The following is a 24,895-nucleotide window of genomic DNA, read 5'->3' as shown; positions in this document are numbered from 1 at the left end:
AGTGCTTTCGGCGGTGGGATTGATGGCCCGACCCCGTTGGACCGGGAAAGCTTGGACTTGCTTACTTCCGGCGAGGAAGTGTTGCGAAGTGTCGGCTTCGGTTTTCTTTCCGTTTGTGGGAAAAAACCCGTTTTTCCAAGCGTAGCTGCGGGAGCTTGGTCTCCAGGAGAGCTCCCCGGGACTGGCGCCTGGAGGAAAGGGGATGGGCTTTGTGTCCAGACGGGGGTCCTGTCTCTAACCTTGACCGGCCCGGTTTCTTGACTATGGGGTCAGGGGCGATTCCGAAGAATCCAGGTCCAAGCCTGTACTTATAACTGTGCTTCTCTTCGGAACCAATGAAGTCTCCTCTTGGTCTCTCATGCTCTTGTGGCATGAAGGACAAGACCCCTTTTGACCGCTGTAATGTTTTTGACCCCTGTTTTGACTTAAGTTTGGCTTGTGGTAGAGACAAGCAGAGACTGCGTCTGGACGAGTTAGTAAGTCTTGTCCTGTTATTTATATGAAATGTAACGTTCCTCACCATTAAAATTGTATTCGGTTAGGCCTGATGCCAGGTTTTTATTGCTTTTCTTTGCATTGTTTAAATGTTGGAAATGTTCTCTATTGGTAGTAATTTTATGGGCGGAGTGACGGCTGTCTTGTAGTCTGTATTTTAAAGTAAATGGCACTGTTGAGCTGTCATCGTTAGTACCGATGACCTCTTTGTCATCTCTCTGCTAATAATGATTTCCAATATATCAGTAGGTTGCACACTAATGGAAGTGCCCTTCGGAAGATCTTAAAGGGCAGAAAACAGATTTGATCTGTGTAACTCATCTAACCTGGAGAGACATCCCTCGGAGTTGGAATGATAATGACAGAGTCTGGGGAAGTTATAGTCTTAGACCCTGCAGCTGAGACTTCACAGGAGCAAGAAGACCTTCTCATAGTTAAGGTGGAAGAAGAAGACTGCACTTGGATGCAGGACTACAGTCCTCCAGTGTTTGAGACTTTTTACCAGCGCTTCAGGCACTTCCAGTATCATGAGGCCTCGGGTCCGCGGGAGGCCCTGAGCCAGCTCCGGGTGCTGTGCTGCGAGTGGCTGAGGCCCGAGCTGCACACCAAGGAGCAGATCCTGGAGCTGTTGGTGCTGGAGCAGTTCCTGACCATCCTCCCTGAAGAATTTCAGACCTGGGTGAGAGAACATCACCCGGAAAGTGGAGAAGAGGCTGTGGCTGTGGTAGAAAATATACAGAGAGAACTGGACGAACGCAGGCAACAGGTGAGCGAAAGGGGAGACATTGGTGCAATGAGGAAGGAGAGGAAGAGAGTTAGGGTGCTGCTGAGCAGGGGTGAGATCCTTCGAGCTCTGGTCCTTCATCCATATTCTTTTGTTCTCCTGGGATTAGGTACACTGTGGAGATTTCCTGCCAGTCCAGCAAAGAGAAGCAGTATCCAGTGTGTTAACCTGGAGAAGACAGTCAGCGATTTTATTTCTTTTTAAAATTACTGTATCTATTTTTTGAATGACATGATACAAAATTCAAAAGGTGCATAAGGTTGTTATGAAAAGTAAGTTTCCTCTTGCCTCTAAGTCCCCAGCTACCTAATCCTCTTCAGAGGCAGCCACTGTTCGCTCGATACCTGTATATCCTTATAGAGAGAGACTTTCTTCTGTGTATATATGAGCACACATGTAGGTGATGTGTTTTAAGAAAACAGAAGTGTTTTTAAATCACTGTGTACTTCTGTCTCTTGTTTTTTTCTTACATCTTGTTTTGTTCCATGTTCGTGCGAACAACGCTGCCTCAGTCTCTGAAACTGTGTTATATTTCAGTGTGGATGAATGTACCAGAATTTTAACTCCTGTTGAAGGCCATTTAAGTCATTTCCTTTCGATTGTTTCTGAACTTTTACTATAACAAACTTGGCTGCAATGACTTTTACGTACGTCATTAAGTATAGAATAAATGCTCAGAGGAAGTCGGATTGTTGGCTCAGAGGGCGAATGCATTTGTAATTTTTTAAAAAAAGATTTTATTTATTTATTTGACAGACAGATATCACAAATAGGCAGAGAGGCAGGAAGAGAGAGAGCAAGGGGAGCAGGCTCCCCGCCCAGCAGAGAGCCCGATGTGGGCCTCGATCCCAGGACCCTGAGATCATTACCTGAGCTGAAGGCAGAAGCTTTAACCCACTGGGCCACCCAGGGGCCCTGTAATTTTTTTTCTTAAAGATTTTATATATTCATTTGATGGAGACACAGCGAGAGAGGGAACACAAGCAGGGGAGCAGGAGAGGGAGAAGCAGGCTTCCTGCTGAGCAGGGAGCCTGATGTGGGGCTCGATCCTAGGACCCTGGGATCATGACCCGAGCACAAGGCAGACGCTTAACCACGGAGCTTAAAACCAGGCACCCCTGCATTTGTAATTTTGACAGCTGTTGACAGATTGCCCTTGGCAGAGCTTAGACCAGTTTTTACGCCCTCCTGCAGGGTACAAGAGAAATTTTTGCTCACAGCCTGATGATGTGATGTTATCCAACTTTTTGTTATTGCTAATCTGAAAGATGCAATATTCCATTACTGCGAGATTTTAGTGTGCATTTCTCATATTATGAGTGAGTTTGACCACAATATATTTTATTTATTTTTTTAAAGATTTTTATTTATTTATTTAACAGATAGAGATCACAAGTAGGCAGAGAGGCAGGTGGGGGTGGGGGGGGAAGCAGGCTCCCCGCTGAGCAGAGAGCCTGATGCGGGGCTCGATCCCAGGATGCTGGGATCATGACCTGAGCCGAAGACAGAGGCTTAACCCACCGAGCCACCCAGGTGCCCCGACCACAATATATTTTAAAGGGTTATGTGTGTACCCTTTTTTTTTTTTTTTTTAAAGATTTTATTTATTTATTTGACAGAGAGAGAGATCACAAGTAGGTAGAGATGCAGGCGGAGAGAGAGAGGCAGAGAGAGAGGAGGAAGCAGGCTCCCCGCGGAGCAGAGAGCCCGATGCGGGGCTAGATCCCAGGACCTTGAGATCATGACCTGAGCCGAAGGCAAGGCAGCGGCTTAATCCACTGAGCCACCCAGGCGCCCCACCCCCCCCTTTTTTTTTTTTTTTAAAGTAACCTCTACACCCAATGTGGGCCTTGAACTCACAACCCTGAGATGAAGAGTCACATGCTCACTGACTGAGCCAGCCAGGCTGCCTATGTACCCTTTTTTGTGCATTATCTGTTTACATCATTTATCTATTTGAAAAAAGTAAGCACTGTGTCTGTCTGAGTTGCAAGTTTATTTTTCCACTTTGTTGTTTGTCTTTGCTCATGGAGATTTTTGTTTTGCAGGGTTTTAAATTTTTATGTAGTCCATTTATATCTTTTAATTTATGGTTTCTGGATTTTGTGCCATACTTAGAAAGGTCTTCTCCACTACAATATTATAAGAAAATTTTCTAATAGTCTCTTCTCAGTTTTTAAATTTTTATTTATTTATTTTTTTGGTGCACAGTGTTTGATATGGTTATAACTTTCTTTCCCCAGATGTCTATCCAGTTGTCCCAGCAAACTTGCATAGTAATCCCTTTTTTCCTCTCTCATTAAAATGCTGTCTTTATTACATACCAAATTTCTGCATGTATTTGGGTGTATTTATGGTCTTTTTAATCTGTTTTATTGACCTTATTATCTGTTAATGTTTGAGTTTTTTGATTATTTGAGCTCTGTAAAGTGTTTTGGTACTGATTGGGCTACCCTTCCCCGTTCCAAATTTTGTTCAATACTTTCTTTTTTCCTGATGAACTTTAGAATTACTTACTTTAGTTTTCACCACTCCAAAAATCCTGTTGGTTTTTTTTGGCTTGGGGGGGCGGTTTGCAGTAAATCATGTATTAATTTAGAGAGGATCAGTATCTTTATGTTGTTACATCTTCTTATCTATTTTTTTTTGTTAATTTAACGAAATTACTTGACAGAGAGAGAGACACCACAAGTAGGCAGGGCTGCAGGCAGAGGGAGAGGGAGAAGCAAGCTCTCTGCTGAGCAGGGAGCCCGATGCTGGGCTTGATCCCAGGATCCTGGGATCGTGACCTGAGCCGAAGGCAGACGCTTAACTGACTGAGCCACCCAGGCGCCCCTATTCTTGTCTTACTCATTTATAACCTGACCTTCTACCTTCTTGTTGCTAGGGTCACACTTTCTTAAGCTTTAATTAATTAATTAATTATTTTTTTTAACGAAGAAACAAAAATTGTGAGACCTTAGGTCACAAGAGTTTGAAGCTAGGTGGAGAATTTCCCTCATTCTTTCTTTTTCTTTTCTCTTTCTTTCTTTCTAAAGATTTATTTGAGAGAGAGAAAGAGCATGGGCAGAGGGAGGAGGAGGGATAACCCAATTCCCTGTTGAGCGGGGAGCCTGACATAGGGCTTGATCTCAGGATGCAGGATGCTGAGATCATGACCTGAGCCAAAGTCAGACACTTAACTGACTGAGCCATCCAGGCCCCCCTCCCTCATTTTTGAGAGCCATTGCACTTCATTGTAAGGTCCCAGTCTCATTATTCTTCATATCTGGGTGAGGGGTACTTCAGCATTCCAGAACATCCTCAGGCTCTTCAGCTGGTATAATTCATTCCATGAGGTAAGTGGGCAGCAAGAGGGATTTGCTATGGACCCTCAGCCAGACCCTTGGCTATACTGAATGATTGTCCTCCAGATGGGAATGTCTGAACCTTTCTATTGCCTCCGTCAGGACAGAAAATAAAGGTTCGTGGTGACCTCTGGTTATTCCTTTTTTAAGCATAATTTGGGACATTAACAAACAAACTTTTCCCTACTTTTTTTTATAATAATAAATATTGAAAAGTACAATGAAAAACAAAACAGATATTTGAAACAGGATCGACAGCCGCTATGTACATTTACCTCCTTCATTGTGATATGCAGCCTATCTTTGGCAGGGACACAGAGAAAATTAGTTTCTTGGTGGTAGTAGGGATTTGAGGCCCGTAGAGGGGATTTTTTTTTTTTTTTAAAGATTTTATTTATTTATTTGACAGAGAGAGAGATCACAAGTAGGCAGAGACCAGGCAGAGAGGGAGGGGGGGAAGCAAGCTCCCCCATAAGCAGAGAGCCCGATGTGGGGCTCGATCCCAGGACCCTGGGATCATGACCTGAGCCGAAGGCAGAGGCTTAACCTGCTGAGTCACCCAGGTGCCCCAAGAGGGGATTTTCTTTTTTCTTTTTTTTTTTTAATTAATTAATTAATTTATTTTTTCAGTGTAACAGTATTCATTGTTTTTGCACAACACCCAGTGCTCCATGCAATATATGCCCTCCCTATTACCCACCACCTGGTTCCCCCAACCTCCCATCCCCGCCCCTTCAAAACCCTCAGGTTGTTTTTCAGAGTCCATAGTCTCTTATGGTTCGCCTCCCCTTCCAATTTCCCTCAACTTCCTTCTCCTCTCCATCTCCCCATGTCCTCCATGTCATTTGTTATGCTCCACAAATAAGTGAAACCATATGATACTTGACTAATAGGGGATTTTCTTAAAGGCCCCCACAGCTCACTTTGTTTGCCTTTCTCTCTGCCTGCTATCTGTATCCCCGACACTGTTCCTCAGCTTTCTCTCCAGGCAGTTCTTGTCTCTGGCAGCCCTTTTCCCAGGCTTTATCCCTTGGTGTCTCTGTCCTAGTGTAAGGGAACCTCAAGGGCTGCTTTGCTTTTTCGGTGCTGATGTGCCCTTTGACATACTTGGCATCATCTTGACTCTTACCCTGAGCGGGTCCACAAGGACACACAAACAACTTCCATGCCAAATGATCTTTGCCACAACTGTTCTGGGGTGCTCGTTAATGTGACTCCTGTACCACGTTCTGCCAGTGCTAAGAGGATGAAAATTCAAAGTGCTTTGAAACATAAGGGAGGGGAAAAGGGGGATGTCAGTTCTCTCTCAATGCAGGATCTTAGTTTCTGCTAGGATGCTGCTGAGCTTGTACCTTCCAGAAAAGAGAGACTGCAGAGACCAGTTGTGGCAGAGTAATTGTGTGTCCGCTAGGGTGGACGAAGAGCCCAGAACAGAAACACGGAGTACTTAGCAGGTGGGACAGGAACTAGCCCTGGTCTTGGTGTTGGTCTGTCCTACTTGAACGGGGTCCACTAAGGACCCGAGTGTGGCTTCCTGAGTCTATATTGACCTTTGCAACTTCCCTTCTCACTTTCTTCCCCTTCACTAAACTTGACTCTCGTGGCTTTCTTATGGTTCCTCAACTGTACCAGACACCTGTTTTCTGCCTGAGAGTCTTTGCTTATATCATTCTCTTGGCCCCAGACACTTACGACTTTTCTCCTGGCGGGCTTCTTTTGCCCTTTAGGTGTTTACTTAAAGTGACACTTACTCAGAAAAGCCTTTCTTGGCCACCCTCTCTAAAGTGGGTCTCATCAGCTCTGTCTTAAGGCACCACTTTCTTCTCCTTTCTAACCGTTAACAATTTGTAAGTATGTATTTATTTGTGTGTGAATAAGCTTAATGGAAGTCATCTTCACCTAGAAAGAAACTGTGTTTATTAAGCCACTGTGTACTCAGTTTGCCTGGCTCATTGTAGATACACATTAAATATCTGGCAAAAGAGTGAATGGAAGAGTGGGAATTTACTGGATTCTTCCGCAGCCCTCTCTGCAACGTGCTGATCGGTGTGGTTGTGCTTGTTAGATCGTGGTGTGTCCCGAAGGGCTTCCTCAGAAGATGGTGCCACCTGGAGTTGTGCAGGAATCCCTCAGCCACCAGCTCCTGTCCGTGGACCCCCAGTCTGAACAAGAGCCACAGAAGCCTCATCTCCTGGAGGAAAATGGTGAGGACGTGAGGTTTGGTGGAGCAGATATGGCTAGAAGTGAGTGGCCAGGCCACGTGGGTAAGCGGTATCTGTGGGAGAGAGACTTCGGGCTGGGCAGCCTCTCTGCAGTCAGCAGGCTCGGGAGCTTGGGAAGGGCTGGGGACCTGGCATCGAGTCCTGGGCATTCAGCAAGAGGTCACCTTGTAGGATGGCTAGCAGTGTATGTAGCCCCGTTCGGAAGGGGCCCTGATGATGACAGCTCTAAGTGCGGCGGCTATTAGAAGACCTGCAGAAGTCCTTTACGAAAGTGTCGTGATGTTTTACGACAGTTTTCCGGCTCCAGCTCGTCAATTTTGTTGTCTTACTGCTTCTGTGAGAACAGCTCTCGGGTTCCCGACTGCGTTCGTTTCTGGCTCCTCAGTCCTCCACCTTGAAACATTTCAAGCAGGGCTTCACGGTGACCTTTAGAGTGACTGTTCTTTCTCTCTCCTCCCTTGCCCCTCCCCCCAAATTTTATTAACTTGTGTTAGACACATGAAGGAAGGAAAGCGAACTGATGAGTCTTATTTATGATGGCAAATGTCCACAGGTCTCTAACCCTAATCCGAAACTCTCGCTAGCAGATACATTTTAGGAGTCAGACATTTTCAGATTTATTAAGGGAATACGGGATTATGATTTATATACCATATAGTACAGTACCAACAGGATTTGAGGTGGGACTCCACAGTGACACACATTAATATTTTGGCAGTGGTATGTGTGCAGCTTTGCAGTAAGTAGATTAAGTAAAAACCCGAAAGAGCTTCACATCAGTTCTGGTCAGGTTTTGCTGTCAAATTAGTTCAGAGCCTAACTTAATGCGAGGAACGCCTTCTGTGGTATATAGCGCTGGGGGCTTTCAGAATTGTGGAGAAGGTATCACAAACGTGTTCCAGGTTCGGCCGCAGGCTTTCTTGTGTTCTCCCCTGAGGGGTCAGCCCGTCCATTTCGCATGCCCCATGGCTCCGGTCTTTTCCAGCTTTCCTTTCACTGTGGTAATAATAACAAAAGTTGGAGCAGCCGCCGTACTAATACAGTGTTTACTGGGCATCAGCAAATGTCCCAAGTGCTTTACGTGTAGGAATCATTAAGCCCTCAGTGTACCAGAGAAAATAGTTTTCGCTGTTTACCAAGGGACCCTTTTATTTTATTTATTATTATATTATTTTATTATATATATTATTATTATGTTATTTTATGAATAATTTACAAAAGAATCAAAGGATAATAAATTCTCAAGGAAATTTTAATAAGAACTAAACGTCTTTATATCAAGTACATTTTGGTAATAGAAACATAAAAAAATGAAAGAATACTGTCACCTAGTACTGCCCCTTTTCCCTTTAGAAAAATGAAAACTGTCCCTTTTGCAAAGTGAGATGGTCCAGAATCTTGTTGCAAAATCTTGCCTGATGAAGTCCTTCCTGTTGAATAATTAAGTGGATGAGAATGTCATATTTCCTTTCTGAAATTAGAAATAGAGTGTTTTTTTTTTTAAAGATTTTATTTATTTATTTGACAGACTGAGATCGCAAGTACGCAAAGGCAGGCAGAAAGAGGAGGAGGCAGGCTCCCTGCTGAGCAGAGAGCCCGATGCAGGGCTCGATCCCAGGACCCTGGGATCATGACCTGAGCCGAAGGCAGAGGCTTTAACCCACTGAGCCACCCAGGTGCCCCTAGAAATAGTGTTTGTCGTTGATTCTTATGTTTGAGAAAATTTACCTCTGATAATATTTGTAGACTCCTTTGAAGATTTGCCCTTTGGGTTCAGTTTCATTGTTACTGTGTGGAATGTCCTGCTCGGTCTCTTCATGGTGTCTTAGGCATCTAGTAATAGTGAAGTGTCTTCAGCTGCAAATTGTCTTCTCTTTGCTAATGGGGTGGAAAATGAATTCTGAATTCACAGCTATACTCAATGAAAGCTTAAAGCAGGCGTCAATAGTCTTATACCTTCTTGAAGATGATGCAAAACTCTGGGCAGCGAATTTAATACTTGGAGACTAGTGAAGAATGATCACTTATTTCACTCTTACATCATCTTCCTCAGTATTTCCTTTATTCTCCTGTTTTCTTACTGTTTTAGGTTTTTTTGCTGTTGTTGGGAATAATTAATGAATAATGATTAGTAAACATGCAGTAATTCTTAGTATGATGAATTAGGAAAATGTTTTATGATACGGGAAAAGTACGGTCACTCAGATCTCAAAATGTCCCCTCCATGTGTAGAAGAGTCCAGTCGACCCATATAGAATTATGAGACAGAATGAGTCGTATTCTGTTCTTTAATAATACTAAAACAAATTTTCTTTTTGTTCTTCAGAAGACCTCTAGAGGAATAAAAGTCATGTAATTCCAGCCTTTAAAATAGTTAACACTAAAAAAAAGAAATAGTTAACACTGTTCAGAAAAGAAACCCCAAATTCCAAATTGTGTCTAATATACTTAGTTGGCATACCAAGGGTTAATGCCCACAGTGATCCAATGTAATAGGTACTACTGTTATCCACATGTTAGAAATTAAAAAGCTGAGGCCTGGTCAGGTTGGGTAATTCATTCAAGGTCACGGAGCTCTTATTGACAGAGCTGGGCTTCTAACCCCAGCAAAATCCAGTTCTACATTTATCCTTTTACCCGATTCCTAGCTGTGCTGCCTTTGCTTTTCCATCAGGCCCTTCCAAGTGCACTCCTGGCCTCTTTCCTCTACTGCCAGAGTCTCATCACGCCGGGCTGCTCTCTCCTTCTGTGCCTAGGTGCTGCTTCTCTTTTCCTCTCTGTTAGCTAGACCCAGCCAGATTCTTTCTTCCAGCAAAATTATGAGGTTTGTTTTGTGTTTGTTTCGGTTTTTGATTTCCACACACTGGGGAAGGCTGCATTCCTCATGCCTTTGATAGCACCGATGGCAGGTTTTCTGTCTCTGGAACTCATTACAGCATGAGAGGGGCAAAGTCATTTGCTAAAAAGCTAAAGAAACAAAAGTTTTTTTTTTTTTCATTCTTTTTTTAAAATTAATTAATTTATTTTTTCAGGGTAACAGTATTCATTGTTTTTGCACAACACCCAGTGCTCCATGCAATACGTGCCCTCCCTATTACCCACCACCTGGTTCCCCCAACCTCCCACCCCCGCCCCTTCAAAACCCTCAGGTTGTTTTTCAGAGTCCATAGTCTCTCATGGTTCACCTCCCCTTCCAGTTTCCCTCAACTTCCTTCTCCTCTCCATCTCCCCATGTCCTCCATGTCATTTGTTATGCCACAAATAAGTGAAACCATATGATACTTGACTCTCTCTGCTTGACTTATTTCACTCAGCATAATCACTTCCAGTCCCGTCCATGTTGCTACAAAGGTTGGGTATTCATCCTTTTTTTTTTTTTTTAATAAACATATAATGTATTTTTATCCCCAGGGGTACAGGTCTGTGAATCATCAGGTTTACACACTTCACAGCACTCACCATAGCACATACCCTCCCCAATGTCCATAACCCCCTCCCCCTCTCCCAACCCCACCTCCCCCCAGCAACCCCCAGTTTGTTTTGTGAGATTAAGAGTCATTTATGGTTTGTCTCCCTCCCAATCCCATCTTGTTTAAGAAACAAAAGGTTTTATAGGAACTTCATAAAATAAGTGGAATTGTCTGGAGTATAATTATTTTAATTATTGTAGTTGTAATTGGAAGGTAGTCTATACTCAAAATCAGAATTACTGTTTAAGTACAAACTATATTCATCCCTTTTATTTTTTTTATTAAGATTTTGTTTATTTATTTGACAGACAGAGATCACAAGTAGGCAGAGAGGCAGGCAGAGAGAGAGAAGGAAGCAGGCTCCCCGCTGAGCAGAGAGCCAGATGCGGGGCTAGATCCCAGGACCCTGAGATCACGACCTGAGCTGAAGTCAGAGGCCCAACCCACTGAGCCACCCAGGCGCCCCTATTCATCCCTTTCTTGGAGTCTTATTTTGACTCTGTAGCCATGCTCCTGGGTTCAGCTGCTGTCTCTGCCGTCTCTGTTTCTGGCTTTCATTATCTAACCATTATCTCCTTTTTTGTGTGTGTCATTGCTGATTACTTCCTAGTCCTTAGAGAGAAACAAGCTACATAAGGACATTCATCTTTAGGACCAGGGAAACCATAGCAACGTCTAAACTGTCAGATTAAGGATTAATACCAGGTGGATTTGTCCCAGTCAGGGCATACATAGACCGTGAGATCGTATGCACCCCCAGTCTCAGACAAAGAACAAGCAGAGGTGACAGCAGGGGTCAGAAGGTCACCAACAGACCCTCTAGACATTGTACATGCAGTTCTCTCTGCTCAGAAAGCACCCTCATCCCCCAAACCCCACCCCAACCCTGCTTCCCAGTCACATCCTGTGGAAAGGCCTTCCTGATGCTCCCATCTCCTGCTGCCCACTCTGGAGGTGCTCCTGCTTCCAGCTTCTGTGGGAACTTGAGTGAATTTCAAGTATATCACCCTTACCCTGAGCTGTAAGTCAGTGAGGCTCACATGTCTGCTCTCCCCACTAGACAGTAAAGTTTTTGGAAGGCAAGAATTGTTTTACCTTCCTGTTCTTATAACACACAATGTAGACTTAGTGCTTTACTAATTGGCTGACTCTCCATCAACCATGATAGCTTTTGGACAAAAGAGAACGTGGACTAAGACTTTGCTTGTCAAAATGTGGCTCAAGGAGCAGCACCAGAATCACATGGCTTTGTTAGAAGTGCAGGATATGGGGGCCGCTGCAGAACGGCTGAGCTGTATCTGTCCTGTACCAAGACCTCCACATAATTTGTGTGCACATTAAAGTTTGGGAAATCCTGGGCTCTCCCTAGCACTTCAGTCTCCTGGAAGCTGTGGGACTGGTTGTTCTTTGAGATGATGAGATTTGACCTTGGCAGAGCAGATTGCATCCTTTACAAGTGAATGGCACAGTCTTGAGGTCCCCGGCAGGGATTAGCCCGACTACAGCAGGGAGTCTAGTTTTTGTGGGGGAAGAGTGAGTGTAGTTGGTGGGGAAGGAGCCACAACGTGGAGGGCCTTGAGAGCCAAGCAGAAAAATAGGGCCTTGACATGGCAAGGCGCCATCGTGGATTCTTGAGCGCAAGTAGACCATGATGGCAGTCGGAACTGGACAAAGTTATTCTCACTGACACCTCTTTTTCTCCCCCCTCAGCCCTACCTGCTCTCCAAGTTCCTTCCCTTCCCCTGAAGGACAGCCAGGAGCTGACAGCCTCACTTCTCTCGGCTGGGTCCCAGGTGAGCCGGTGTCCCATGCCCGCAGTGAGGACCCATATCTGTTCTTGGACAAGTAGCCACCATAATCCTGAATCTCCATCAGGAGTTCTGTCTCTCACTGCAGACCGGGCCCAGCTGGGGTCCCTACTTGAATGTTGCTTTCCCTTCTACCCAGTGCTCCCCTCTCCTCTTTGAAGCACAGACCCTCCCTCTGTTTTTTCCCTTCATGCTCCCACTTCCTTCCCTCACTCCAAATTTGAACATAGGGAATGGGAATTTAGTGGTGATCTCGTGTTTCAGAAGTTGGTGAAAATTGAAGATGTGGCTGATGTGGCTGTATCCTTCATCCTGGAGGAATGGGGACATTTGGACCAGTCCCAGAAGTCCCTCTATAGGGATGACAGGAAGGAGAAATTTGGGAGTATTACTTCCATGGGTAAGAATGATTTCATCTGCATGGATTAGGACATCTTAACTTTGTTATAAAGAGTTTTTCTGGCACATCATATAAAAGCATGTATGTGACTTAATTACTGTGACTTTGATTATTATTTTTTTTTCCTGTGGAAGAGTAAATTGACATTCCCTTTTTTTTTCTTATTCAGCTTATTCTGATTGTTTCCATCATCATCATCAGGGTATGGATAAAGTCTGATAATACTTGGGGGATAGTATTTGCAATCCAGCAAATGTTTTCATTTTAGTGCTTTAGGGTAAAAGAGCTCAGAGCTGACAGGCTTGTTTTTTTTTTTTTTTTAATTAATTTATTTATTTTTTCAGCGTAACAGTATTTATTGTTTTTGCACCACACCCAGTGCTCCATGCAATACGTGCCCTCCCTATTACCCACCACCTGGTTCCCCAACCTCCCACCCCCGCCCCTTCAAAACCCTCAGGTTGTTTTTCAGAGTCCATAGTCTCTCATGGTTCACCTCCCCTTCCAGTTTCCCTCAACTCCCTCTCCTCTCCATCTCCCCATGTCCTCCATGTTATTTGTTATGCTCCACAAATAAGTGAGACCATATGATACTTGACTCTCTCTGCTTGGCTTATTTCACTCAACATAATCTCTTCCAGTCCCATCCATGTTGCTACAAAAGTTGGGTATTCATCTTTTCTGATAGAGGCATAATACTCCATTGTGTATATGGACCACATCTTCCTTATCCATTCATCCGTTGAAGGGCATCTTGGTTCTTTCCACAGTTTGGCGACCGTGTCCATTGCTGCTATGAACATTGGGGTACAAATGGCCCTTCTTTTCACTACATCTGTATCTTTGGGGTAAACACCCAGTAGTGCAATTGCAGGGTCATAGGGAAGCTCTATTTTTAATTTCTTGAGGAATCGCCACACTGTTCTCCAAAGCGGCTGCACCAACTTGCATTCCCACCAACAGTGTAAGAGGGTTCCCCTTTCTCCACATCCTCTCCAACACATGTTGTTTCCTGTCTTGCTAATTTTGGCCATTCTAACTGGTGTCAGGTGGTATCTCAATGTGGTTTTAATTTGAATCTCCCTGATGGCTAGTGATGATGAACATTTTTTCAGGTGTCTGATGACAGGCTTGGGTTTTAATAGATTCGTAGTAGTTAATTGTATTCTATTCCTTGACATATTAAATAATTCTTTTTTTTTTGAAGATTTTATTTATTTATTTGACAGAGAGATCACAAGTAGGCAGGGAGGCAGGCAGAGAGAGAGGAGGAAGCAGGCTCCCTGCGGGGCAGAGAGCCTGATGCGGGGCTCGATCCCAGGACCCCGAGATCATGACCTGAGCCGAAGGCAGTGGCTTAATCCACTGAGCCACCCAGGCGCCCCAACAAATTGAATAATTCTTAACTGAATAATTCTCATCTGTGAAGGCATCTCAGACTTTGCCGAATAACTGCTTATTAGAGTACATTTCACCTTTGAGCAACATGGGGCCAAGGGCGCCGACCTCCCACACGGTCGAAAGTCTGAGTATAACTTCTTTTTTTTTTTTTTTAAGATTTTTATTTGTTTATTTGACAGACAGAGGCACAAGTAGGCAGAGAGGCAGGCAGAGAGAGAGGAAGGGAAGCAGGCTCCCCGCGGAGCAGAAAGCCTGATGCGGGGCTCAATCCCAGGACCCTGAGATTGTGACCTGAGCTGAAGGCAGAGGCCTTAACCCACTGAGCCACCCAGGCGCCCCCTGAGTATAACTTTTGACTCTGCAAAACTTAACTAGTCGGGGCGCCTGGGTGGCTCAGTGGATTAAGCCGCTGCCTTCGGCTCAGGTCATGATCTCAGGGTCCTGGGATCGAGCCCCGCGTCGGGCTCTCTGCTCTGCAGGGAGCCTGCTTCCTCCTCTCTCTCTGTCTGCCTCTCTGCCTACTTGTGATCTCTCTCTCTGTCAAATAAATAAATGAAATCTTAAAAAAAAAAAAAAAAATAGCAACCAATCTCTCTCTATAAAAAAAAAAAAAAAAACTTAACTAGTCATAGCCTACTGTTGAGCTGAAGCCTTCTGATAACATAAAGCCCAAAAATGTATAAAAATTTATAAAAAATAAAATGAAAGTAAATAAAAAATTTAAAAAAATTTTTTAGAGATCATAAAGCTGAGTGACACGTAGTTTATGTATGTGTCATATACTGTGATCTTACATGAAACTAAGCTAGAGAAGAGGAAATGCATTTATGGGACTATATGTATCAAAGGAAATTCACGTGTCAGTGGACCTGTGCGGTTTAAACTCGTGTTGTTCAAGGGGCGACTGTGTTATTGGAGGATCTCCCCTTTCCCCAGTGCATGGGTGGCTAGTGGTTCATTCCATCACCATTCTCGGATCAGAGGTGCCTAGTTCATGACGTTCGCCTTGCCACCTCTATTTTACATGTCCCCGTCCCTTCTTGAATTTTGAGCCCCAAATGAGATTTTGAGCTTGTTTCTAAATTATGATCTGCAAACTCTTACTCAATTATGTGCCTGGAGCATTTATAAAAAATCTCTCACCGTATAAATGCTGATCTCAGCACCAAAATTTTGGAGCTTACAGCTTTTATTGTCTTTTGAACGAATTCTCTTAGAAGAGCCACTACATACTAAGCACTCTGGTAGACTTCAGGTGAAATACACATATAATGTCAAATCTGTCTTTTTTAAAAAAAGCTTATTTATTTAATTAGTCTCTATACCCAGCATGGGGCTCCAACCCACCACTCCAAGAGCAAGAGTCTCGTGCTTCTCTGAGCCAGCCAGCCACATATAATGCCAAATTTCTTTTTTTTTTTTTAAGATTTTTAAAATTTCTTTTCAGCGTAACAGAATTCATTGTTTTTGCACCACACCCAGTGCTCCATGCAATGTGTGCCCTCCTTAATACCCACCACCTGGTTCCTCAACCTCCCACCCCCCCGCCCCTTCCAAACCCTCAGGTTGTTTTTCAGAGTCCATAGTCTCTCATGGTTCACCTCCCCTTCCAATTTCCCTCGACTCCCTTCTCCTCTCCATCTCCCCATGTCCTCCGTGTTATTTGTTATGCTCCACAAATAAGTGAAACCATATGATACTTGACTCTCTCTGCTTGACTTATTTCACTCAGCATAATCTCTTCCAGTCCCGTCCATGTTGCTACAAAAGTTGGGTATTCATCCTTTCTGATGGAGGCATAATACTCCATTGTGTATATGGACCACATCTTCCTTATCCATTCATCCGTTGAAGGGCATCTTGGTTCTTTTCACAGTTTGGCGACTTTTAAGCATTTACACCAGCTTACATTGTTCTAAGAGTTTTAGTTCACTTACAGGGTTTTATATAAAAAAATAAAATTGACTCCTACTCTCTGAAATTCTCTATTTCTTTTACTACTAGTGATACATACTTGTATTTCCTTTTCTTTGATTTGCTTGTACGTGCCCTCTGCGGCTTTATCTTGTAGGGATCTTAGTGATGGTGATTCATCTCAAGGGATTACTTAATGCAGCACAAATGTTATATGCAATGCAGATATTTCTTCATTCTCTTTTTATTTTTTTATTTTTATTGTTTTAAAAGATTTCATTTATTTATTTGATAGAGAGAGACACAGCAAGAGAGGGAACACAAGCAGGGGGAGTAGGAGAGGGAGAAGCAGGCTTTCTACTGAGCAGCGAGCCTGATGCGAGGCTCGATCCCAGGATCCTGGGATCATGACCTGAGCCGAAGGCAGTGGCTTAATGACTGAGCCACCCAGGCGCCCCTTCATTCTCTTTTTAAATGAATTTCAAATTCATTTCAGATTTCACATTTGAGTCTGGTAGTATCGTTTTCTTTTTTTCAGTTACTTTGCAGGCATTTAATGGGTTTCAGGCTTTCAGTACTTGGCACAGTTCTTCTTTGTTTTCCAAGCAGTTTTAACTTTGTCCTTTCTGATTTTTTTTAAAAAATCCATCTGTTCATTATAAGCTCTTTACAACTCTAGTGTACTCCTACATTAAGAACATATTAGATTATTTCTGCCCCTTATCTTCTCTGGGAAGGCCACATTAGATTATTTTCGTGCTTGTGTGTTCTTAACAGCATTGAGAAGGTCAAGATTTGGGGTGCCTGGGTGGCTCATTTGGTTAAGGGTCTCCCTTTGGCTTAGGTCATGATCCAGAGGTCCCAGAATCGAGCCCTGTGTCAGGTTCCCTGCTCAGTTGGAGAGCCTGCTTCTCCCTCTCATTCTGTGCCTCCCCCTGCTCATGCTCTCTTTCTTGCTTCTGTCTTAAATAAATACAATCTTAAAAAAAAAAAAAAGAGGAGGCCAGGGTTTTAAAAAGTATCCGTCAGATTCAGAAAGAGAATTTTAAAAAGATAGATGTATCCTGGAGACAGCCATTTAGTGGGGTGTCTGGGATGTTGGGGAGTAAGGACAGTTTCTGTTAAGATAGCAAAGGAGAGGAATTTGAGAAGGCTATCACACATAAACTTTCGAGAACATTGTGAAGTTAATGAGAAAGAGGACTTATCAGTGTAAGAGTACATGGCTTAGGTGGATAGCTTGGTTTTGTATGTTCTCTTTTTTCCTTCTTTCTTTTTTATTAGAGGGAGGGCAAAGGGAGAAGGGAGAGAGAGAATCTCCAGCAGACTCTCACTGAGCCATGGAGCTTGATTTCATGACCCGGAGATCATGACCTGAGCCAAAGTTAAAGAGTCAGCCGGTTAACTGACCGAGCCACCCAGGCACCTCTGTACGTTCTCTTTTTCAGTGGGAGAGTTCTAAGCAGACTTAAATGCTGTAGGAAAAGAACTAGTAAAGAGTGAGTTGAAATGATGGGGCAAGGAAGAGGAGATCATTGATGAGGGTGGGCCCTCAAAAAGGGGATGGCATTGGGAGATCCAGGGTCCAGGAGTGAGGCTTGGCCTCTGGCCACAGAGACAGCTCTTCCCCCATGAGATGACGGGAGGATGATGGAGGAAGGCTGCCAGCAAGTTTTTGGTTGTGGCTATAGGAGCTTTGCCTTTCTTTGAAAGAGGAGCCAGTCACCCGTTGAGAAAGAGCAGGTGATGAAGTAGGTGGCAGAGTAGGGGTTCGAATACCCTGGAGAACTTTGGCTTGAAGAAGACAGTAGGGGCACCTGGGTGGCTCATTGCGTTAAAGCCTCTGCCTTCAGCTCAGGTCTGCCTTCGGCTCAGGTCCTGGGATCGAGCCCTGCATTGGGCTCTCTGCTCAGCAGGAAGCCTGCTTCTCCCTCTCTCTCTCTGCCTGCTTCTCTCCCTAAATAAAATCTTAAAGAAAAAAAAAAAAGGCCGTACATACACATAGTAAAACATATTCAAATAGTATAAATGGGTCTAAAGTAAAAAACTGAGTCACCTATCCCAGTCCTCAGTCTTCTGTTGACTATTACCAGTTTCTGGGTTGTATCTCCCGGCATATTCTGTATCCACACGTTTTTGCAAAAATGATAACGTACCATACAGTACTGGAATTTTAAAGTAGCAGTGATATATCTTGGAAGCCACGGTGGAGATTTTTTTTTAAAATATTTTATTTATTTGACAGAGAGAAATCACAACTAGGCAGAGAGGCAGGCACAGAGAGAGGAGGAAGCAGGCTCTGTGCGGAGCAGAGATCCCGATACGGGGCTTGATCCCAGGACCCTGGGATCATGACCTGAGCCGAAGGCAGAGGCTTTAACCCACTGAGCCACCCAGGTGCCCCTCACGGTGGAGATATTTTTACATCGCTAATGAGAAAAATGAGTGGGGAGAGGAGCCAAACGTAGGAATGTAGAATGCCAGACAGGGCAGCAGTGAGGTTGAAAGGCCTGAATATTTAAAGCACCAAGTCTGCCTGATTTGTTTTTATCTCCTCTCCCCCCACCATTGTATTACTAACTAGCTGGGCAGAGCATTGAGCAAGAAGCATAGTCCTCTGTCAGATATACAGATAAACCCAGAACATCAATAGAAAGTTTGTCGTGTACATGGTAAAGAGGTGGGGAAAGAGGAAAAAAGTTAATCTGAACCCATTGGTGTGATAACGTATATAATCACTTTCTCTGGAAAAGGGCAATTGTTAATAGAATGAGAGAGGTGCATTGGGCTAATCTGATTTTTTTTTTTCTTTGAATTCATCCCTGGAAAAAGAAAACCATGTGCTTTTTTGACTGGTTGAATGGGAGAGAATTCTGGTAAGAGTGGAATGTGTGGGTATAAGCAGATGTGAATAAAAGAGAAAAAGCCTGTGATGACAGGGAGATTACCTGCCTACTTAAATGGGGGAGGAAAAAAACCATTCTTTTTGCGTATATGTTTGTTTCTACTATTAAGATGTCTTTTAGGAAGAGAAGTAAAAAGAGTTTTAAGAAATTAAAACTCAAGTTTTCTTGATGGTGTAAGAATTACAACTTCTGGGGCGCCTGGGTGGCTCAGTGGATTAAGCCACTGCCTTCGGCTCAGGTCATGATCCCAGAGTCCTGGGATCGAGTCCTGCACCAGGCTCTCTGCTCAGTGGGGAGCCTGCTCGCCACCCCCACCCCCCCGCTGTGCCTGACTCTGCCTACTTGTGATCTCTCTCTCTGTCAAATAAATAAAATCTTAAAAAAAAAAAAGACTCTCTCTCTCTCTCCTCCCCCAACTCTCTAAAATAAAAATCTGAAAAAAAAAAATTACAACTTCTCACTATGAAAAATACGTTAGTAATAGTATCTACCTCAAAAGGTCATTGTTAGGATTAAATGCTATAAAATATTCAACAAATATTTATAGATCTGGTCCATAGGAGCACTCAGCAAATGGTATCTCTCATTACCCTGATTGTGTAATATTTGAAAACAACTTTTCTGTTTACAAAAAGAAAAATCTTATTAGAAAGTTCTTAGTAGGCCCTTGTCTCTCTGTCTCTCTCTAGCATATAAAAAATAATAGTCCCTATTTTTTAAAAAAGATTTTATTTATTTATTTGACAGCTCAGAAGTAGGCAGAGAGACAGGCAGAGAGAAAGGAGGAAGCAGGCTCCCTCTGAGCAGAGAGCCCGATGCGGGGCTCGATCCCAGGACCCTGGGATTGTGACCTAAGCCAAAGGCAGAGGCTTAAACCCACTGAGCCACCCAGGCGCCACCAATAGTCCGTATTTTTTAATTACTGAAGATTTATCTCTGCAAAGCGTAATAAATGTCCATGCTTCCAGTGAAATGTAGGTTGCCGATCAGGTTACATAGGGAGATGATTGCCGTCTCTCCAGCATCTGTAGGCATCAATGACTATTAGGTGTTAAGCTAGCTCTTAACAGTACTAGATTCTTCTCTGGGTATAGGAAAAATGCCTTTTTTCCTTTAGACTGATTCATACCAAACTGAGATTCTTTGGGGATTAAAAAAGCTGGAAAGATCATCTTTCTTCTCCATGCTGTAAATGAACGGGAAGAAGGAGGTGAAGATTGGGTTGGCTGCACAACCCAATACCACATTTTATGAAGAAGGTTTACTGTTGCACAGCTGTGCATGCATAGGTTCTGTTAAATACGCCACCAGGAGGGCGTCACCTTCATTAAGTAGAAGGACTGCTCTCCCAGTTTCATCCGTTTGATGCATTCTTGCCAGCGCTTCCATCCCCAGCCTGTCTGTTTCCGCCAGAGGATTCTTTGTCCCCTCCCTGGCGCATAAAACTGCCTTTGCCAAGTCCTGCAGTGCTAGCACATGTCGGCTTCATAATTATCCATGTCCTTCCGTCATTTTGTTTCTTCCTGTATGGGGAATAGCTAATCCGTTTTCCTTCTATTACTTCAGATTATGATTCTGGGCATGACAACGTGGAACTCGCCGTCAAGCCGATTTCTGATGACGCTGAACCCCACTGGATGACGTCAGGAAGCCCTGGAAGAAATGTGCCCCAGAGTCAAGGGTTTGGAGAAGTTAGTGACCTTCACAGCATGGTAGAGAGGTGGCAGGTCAACCCCACAGCAGGGAAATCAAGGCAGAACCCTTCCCAGAAAAGAGATCTCAGTGCCATCACGGACGTTCCCCGTAAGCAAAACACAAGTGGCGAGAGAGGTCACAAATGTAACGATTGCGGTAAATTTTTCCTTCAAGCCTCGAACTTCATTCAGCATCGGCGAATCCACACTGGAGAAAAACCGTTCAAGTGTAGTGAGTGTGGGAAAAGCTACAATCAGCGCGTGCATCTGACTCAGCACCAGCGAGTCCACACTGGCGAGAAGCCGTACAAGTGTCAGGTGTGCGGAAAAGCCTTCCGTGTGAGCTCACACCTCGTCCAGCATCACAGTGTGCACAGCGGAGAGAGACCGTACGGCTGTACCGAGTGCGGGAAGAACTTCAGCCGGCACTCCCATCTGATCGAGCACCTGAAACGCCACTTCAGAGAGAAATCCCAAAGATGTACGTATCGGGGGTTTGTGTTTGGAGAATAAGCGGAGGCGAAATGGTTTTATGAACTTAGAGCAACAGGACAGACAGGTTGTGCTACTGCGAGCAGTAGCTAAGGGGCAGAGATCACAGTCCGTTTCATTGTTTAATACTTTAATGAGTCCGGTGAGTGGGCAAACCTATGCCCTCTGCCCTCCCCAGCTTCCCTCTTCCCAGAGGTACCTGCTTTCAGCTTTCTTTTTTTTTTTTTTTAAGGATTTTATTTATTTATTTGACAGAGAGAGATCGCAAGTAGGCAGAGAGGCAGGCAGAGAGAGGGGAAGGGAAGCAGGCTCCCTGCTGAGCAGAGAGCACGATGTGGGGCTCGATCCCAGGACCCTCCCAGGCGCCCCTGCTTTCAGCTTTCTTACCTGTTTGTTCTGGTAATTCCCTATTTTTTTTTTTTTTAAGATTTCATTTATTTATTTGAGAGGGAGATAGAGCAGGAGCAGGGGTTGGGGAGAGGGAGAGGCGTGTTGCCCGCCAAGCAGGGAGGGGAGCCCAATGTGTGGCTTGATCCCCAGACCCCGGGATTATGACCTGGGCTAAAGGCAGACGCTTAACTGACTGAGCCACCCAGATGCCCCTGGTAATTCCTTCTCTGTCAATCATATGGCTATTGCCCGACTTCCCGATTTTAAACATTATCTCTTGCCTTTCTGTTGTAGTAAATGAGGATTTTTGGCTCTGCCGCATGCTTCCTTTTCTCTTTCCCCTTTTCTCGTTTTGCTAACTCACATTTTATTTTAAAATGATAAAATAATACTGGACCAGGAAGTTGGAGGAAAGCAAGCAGGATCCACAATCCCACCATCCTGACTAATAGAACTGTTACTATTTAGTGTATTCCTTCTATCTTTTTTTTTTTCATAAGCTTATTTTTATGTAGGTGTTCTCAGAGGGTACAGCTAAATATTAGACACACTTTGTCCAGTATGGCTCGGCCCTCCTGTTATTTCCTGCCATTGTGTGGAGACGCCAACACTTAACTGTTCCTCAGTTGAACTTCAAATTATTTTTTTCTTTTGTCCTGATAACTTTTCAAAAAATATATTTAGGATAATTTCCTTATAGATGCCCAGAAGGGGATTAGTGAATGAAAGGTCAAAAACATTTTTATGGGTCTTTTTTTTTTTTTTTAAAGATTTTATTGGGGCGCCTGGGTGGCTCAGTGGGTTAAAGCCTATGCCTTCAGCTCAGGTCAAGATCTCAGGGTCCTGGGATCGAGCCCCGCATTGGGCTCTCTGCTCAATAGGGAGCCTGCTTCCTCCTCTCTCTCTGCCTGCCTCTCTGCCTACTTGTGATCTCTGTCAAATAAATGAATAAAATCTTAAAAAAAAAGAGAGAGAGAGAGAGAGCAGAGATTGATTAACACTCCCCCCCCCACCCCCACAGTAGTTTTTGTCATGGATCCTGATGAGGTTCCCTTCCAACTCTGTAACTCGGTATCTCCTTTGCTTCCCATCTTTCCGTTCTTTTCTGCTCTCATCTCATCCAGCTGTGTTTTTGTTCTGTCTCATTCTGTCTGCCCAACTCATGTTCACATTTCAGAATACCTTCTCTCCTTCCCGTAGTATGATAGAAGTGTGCTACTCCTCCTCCTCCTCGGGCACTCTCCCCACCCTGACCAGTGAGCCTCTTCATCTCATTCTTTTCACTAGACAAATACCAAAGTTTCTTTTCACTCCTGCTGGCATCAGTTGCGAACAGTCAACCCCTCCCTTGGTTACTGCCATCACATCATGGTTTCACCTGATTATCCTTTCTCCTGACAGTTTATTTTTGTCCGGTAAAAGAACTAGTGACAGGGGCGCCTGGGTGGCTCAGTGGGGTAAGCATCTGCCTTTGGCTCCGGTCATGATCTCAGGTCCTGGGATTGAGCCCCACGTCGGGCTCTCTGCTCAGCTGGGAGTCTGCTCCTCCCTCTGTCTGACCCTCCCCCTGCTCATGCTCTCTCTCTCTCTCTCAAATAAATAAAATCTTTAAAAAAAAAACCAAAAACTGGTGACATTTGCATTTCCTCTTTATTCTTTCAGGCAATGACAAGAGAAGTAAGAATATAAAATTGAATGTTAAGAAGAAAATTTCAGAATTTTCAGAAGCAGATTTGGAGCTATCAGGAAGAATCCAAAGAAATGTTTCTGAAGGTCAAGATTTTGAAGAAGGCCATGAACACCCAGGCCAGTTGGATAGAAAGCAGGGAATTCCCAGGAAGGAGATACTAGGACAGCCCTCTTCAAAGAGGATAAATTTCAATGAAGTCACATATGTGCACAAAAAATCAGCCACAGGAGAGAGACCGTACAAATGTAACGAATGCGGAAAAAGCTTTATTCAGAGCGCACATCTGATTCAACATCAACGAATACACACGGGGGAGAAGCCCTTTAGGTGTGACGAATGTGGGAAAAGCTACAATCAGCGTGTGCACCTCACTCAGCATCAGCGAGTCCACACTGGCGAGAAGCCCTACACCTGTCACTTGTGTGGGAAAGCGTTTAGGGTGAGGTCCCATCTCGTTCAGCATCAGAGCGTGCACAGTGGGGAGAGACCCTTTAAGTGTAACGAGTGCGGGAAAGGCTTTGGCAGGCGGTCCCACCTTGCGGGGCATCTGAGACTCCACTCGCGAGAGAAATCCCATCAGTGTCATGAGTGTGGAGAAATCTTCTTTCAGTACGTTAGCCTCGTTGAACATCAGGTGCTCCACATGGGTCAGAGAAATGAAAAAAATGGCATTTGTGAGGAAGCCTATAGCTGGAACCTGACAGTGATTGAAGATAAGAAGATTGAGTTACAAGAGCAGCCTTATAAGTGTGATATCTGTGGCAAAGCCTTTAGTTACAGCTCAGACCTTATCCAGCATTACAGAACTCACAGTGCAGAGAAGACCCATAAATGTGGTATATGTAGAGAAAGCACTGGCCAGTGTTCCCACATAACACAACATCAAAAAACCTACTCCAACGTGAAATCCCATCAGTGCAACGAGTGTGGCAGAGGCTTCACTCTGAAATCCCATCTTAATCAGCATCAGAGAATCCATACTGGTGAGAAACCCTTTCAGTGTAAAGAATGTGGAATGAGTTTCAGTTGGAGTTGTAGCCTCTTCAAACATCTGAGAAGTCATGAGAGGACAGATCCCGTAAATACTTGAAGTGTATAGATGTTTCCGTTGTAGAACAGCTCTTACTCAATTTTAGAGAAGCCTTCCTAAGAGAAACCCTACTCCTATAATGAATGTAATAACTTCCAGCATTCTCTCCAGTGTAACCATCAAACCTACAGACAGGTTGAAATCCTTCAGTTAGAACTTAGGGACACTGGGGAACCCACAGTGAGTAGATACCTATTTGCTTTCCTCATTGAGAAATGCTTTTGTTAGGATCTTCATGCTTAAGAATCTAGACGAGAGAACCCATGGATACGGTGGATGAAGGAGAGCCTTCAGGTGGAACTCATTCTTTGGTTGAATCTCAGAAAGCTCACACTGAGAAAAGCCTCATGAATGCAGTAGAAATAAGCTTTATTTGCAGTTTCTGCCTTGTTTGACAGCTTATTCAGGGAAGAGCACAGTGAAAGGAAGAGAGAACTCTTCAGCATGATTTCTGTTTTGGTACCTCAGCAACGGACCTTTTCTAGAAACGAGGATTGCAGCCTCTAGAGTGCTCCGGCTGTTGTGCGCATCTTGAGTATTAAAGGCTTTGAAAAGAAATCGACTTAAGGTATTTATATTCTGGCAAAATCGGGGTTCAGAGGCTGGATGGTATGTGTTCCCATTGCATTATTTGGCTCTGACTTCTCCATGAAACATTTTCCACCTTGTTTTTGTTTTGATTCTACTAGCATCAAAGGTGACTGGTAGCAAGAGGAGTTAAGTGCGTAAATTGAGGAGAGAAACTGTTGATCAGTCACATCTTAAGGAGAAGAGAGAGGGACCTTGGGAAGA

At 44.0% G+C, this 24,895-nt stretch overlaps 1 protein-coding gene across 5 annotated transcripts; it reads left to right on the top strand.

Annotated features, from left to right (window-relative positions):
- Nucleotides 1-24,661, top strand: LOC123934045 (zinc finger protein with KRAB and SCAN domains 5). Of its 5 annotated transcripts, XM_045993907.1 has the most exons (7): nucleotides 1-476; nucleotides 742-1,261; nucleotides 6,692-6,830; nucleotides 12,029-12,111; nucleotides 12,391-12,526; nucleotides 20,314-20,922; nucleotides 22,986-24,661. In XM_045993907.1, the coding sequence occupies exons 2-7, from the start codon at nucleotides 848-850 to the stop codon at nucleotides 24,101-24,103; spliced, it is 2,499 nt and encodes an 832-aa protein (XP_045849863.1). In that variant the 5' UTR covers nucleotides 1-476; nucleotides 742-847; the 3' UTR covers nucleotides 24,104-24,661. The 5 variants fall into 5 exon arrangements, with proteins under 5 accessions (XP_045849863.1, XP_045849864.1, XP_045849866.1 ...); XM_045993910.1 differs by lacking the exons at nucleotides 1-476; nucleotides 742-1,261 and adding an exon at nucleotides 1,454-1,551; XM_045993912.1 differs by lacking the exons at nucleotides 1-476; nucleotides 742-1,261 and adding an exon at nucleotides 4,447-4,742.
- The last annotated feature ends 234 nt before the right edge of the window (nucleotides 24,662-24,895 follow it).

The sequence above is a fragment of the Meles meles genome, chromosome 21 (assembly GCF_922984935.1).
Source record: "Meles meles chromosome 21, mMelMel3.1 paternal haplotype, whole genome shotgun sequence".
Classification (NCBI taxonomy): Eukaryota; Metazoa; Chordata; class Mammalia; order Carnivora; family Mustelidae; genus Meles; species Meles meles.
The sequence above is the reverse complement of the archived record's forward strand: the minus strand, read 5'-3'. Positions and strand labels throughout refer to the sequence as shown.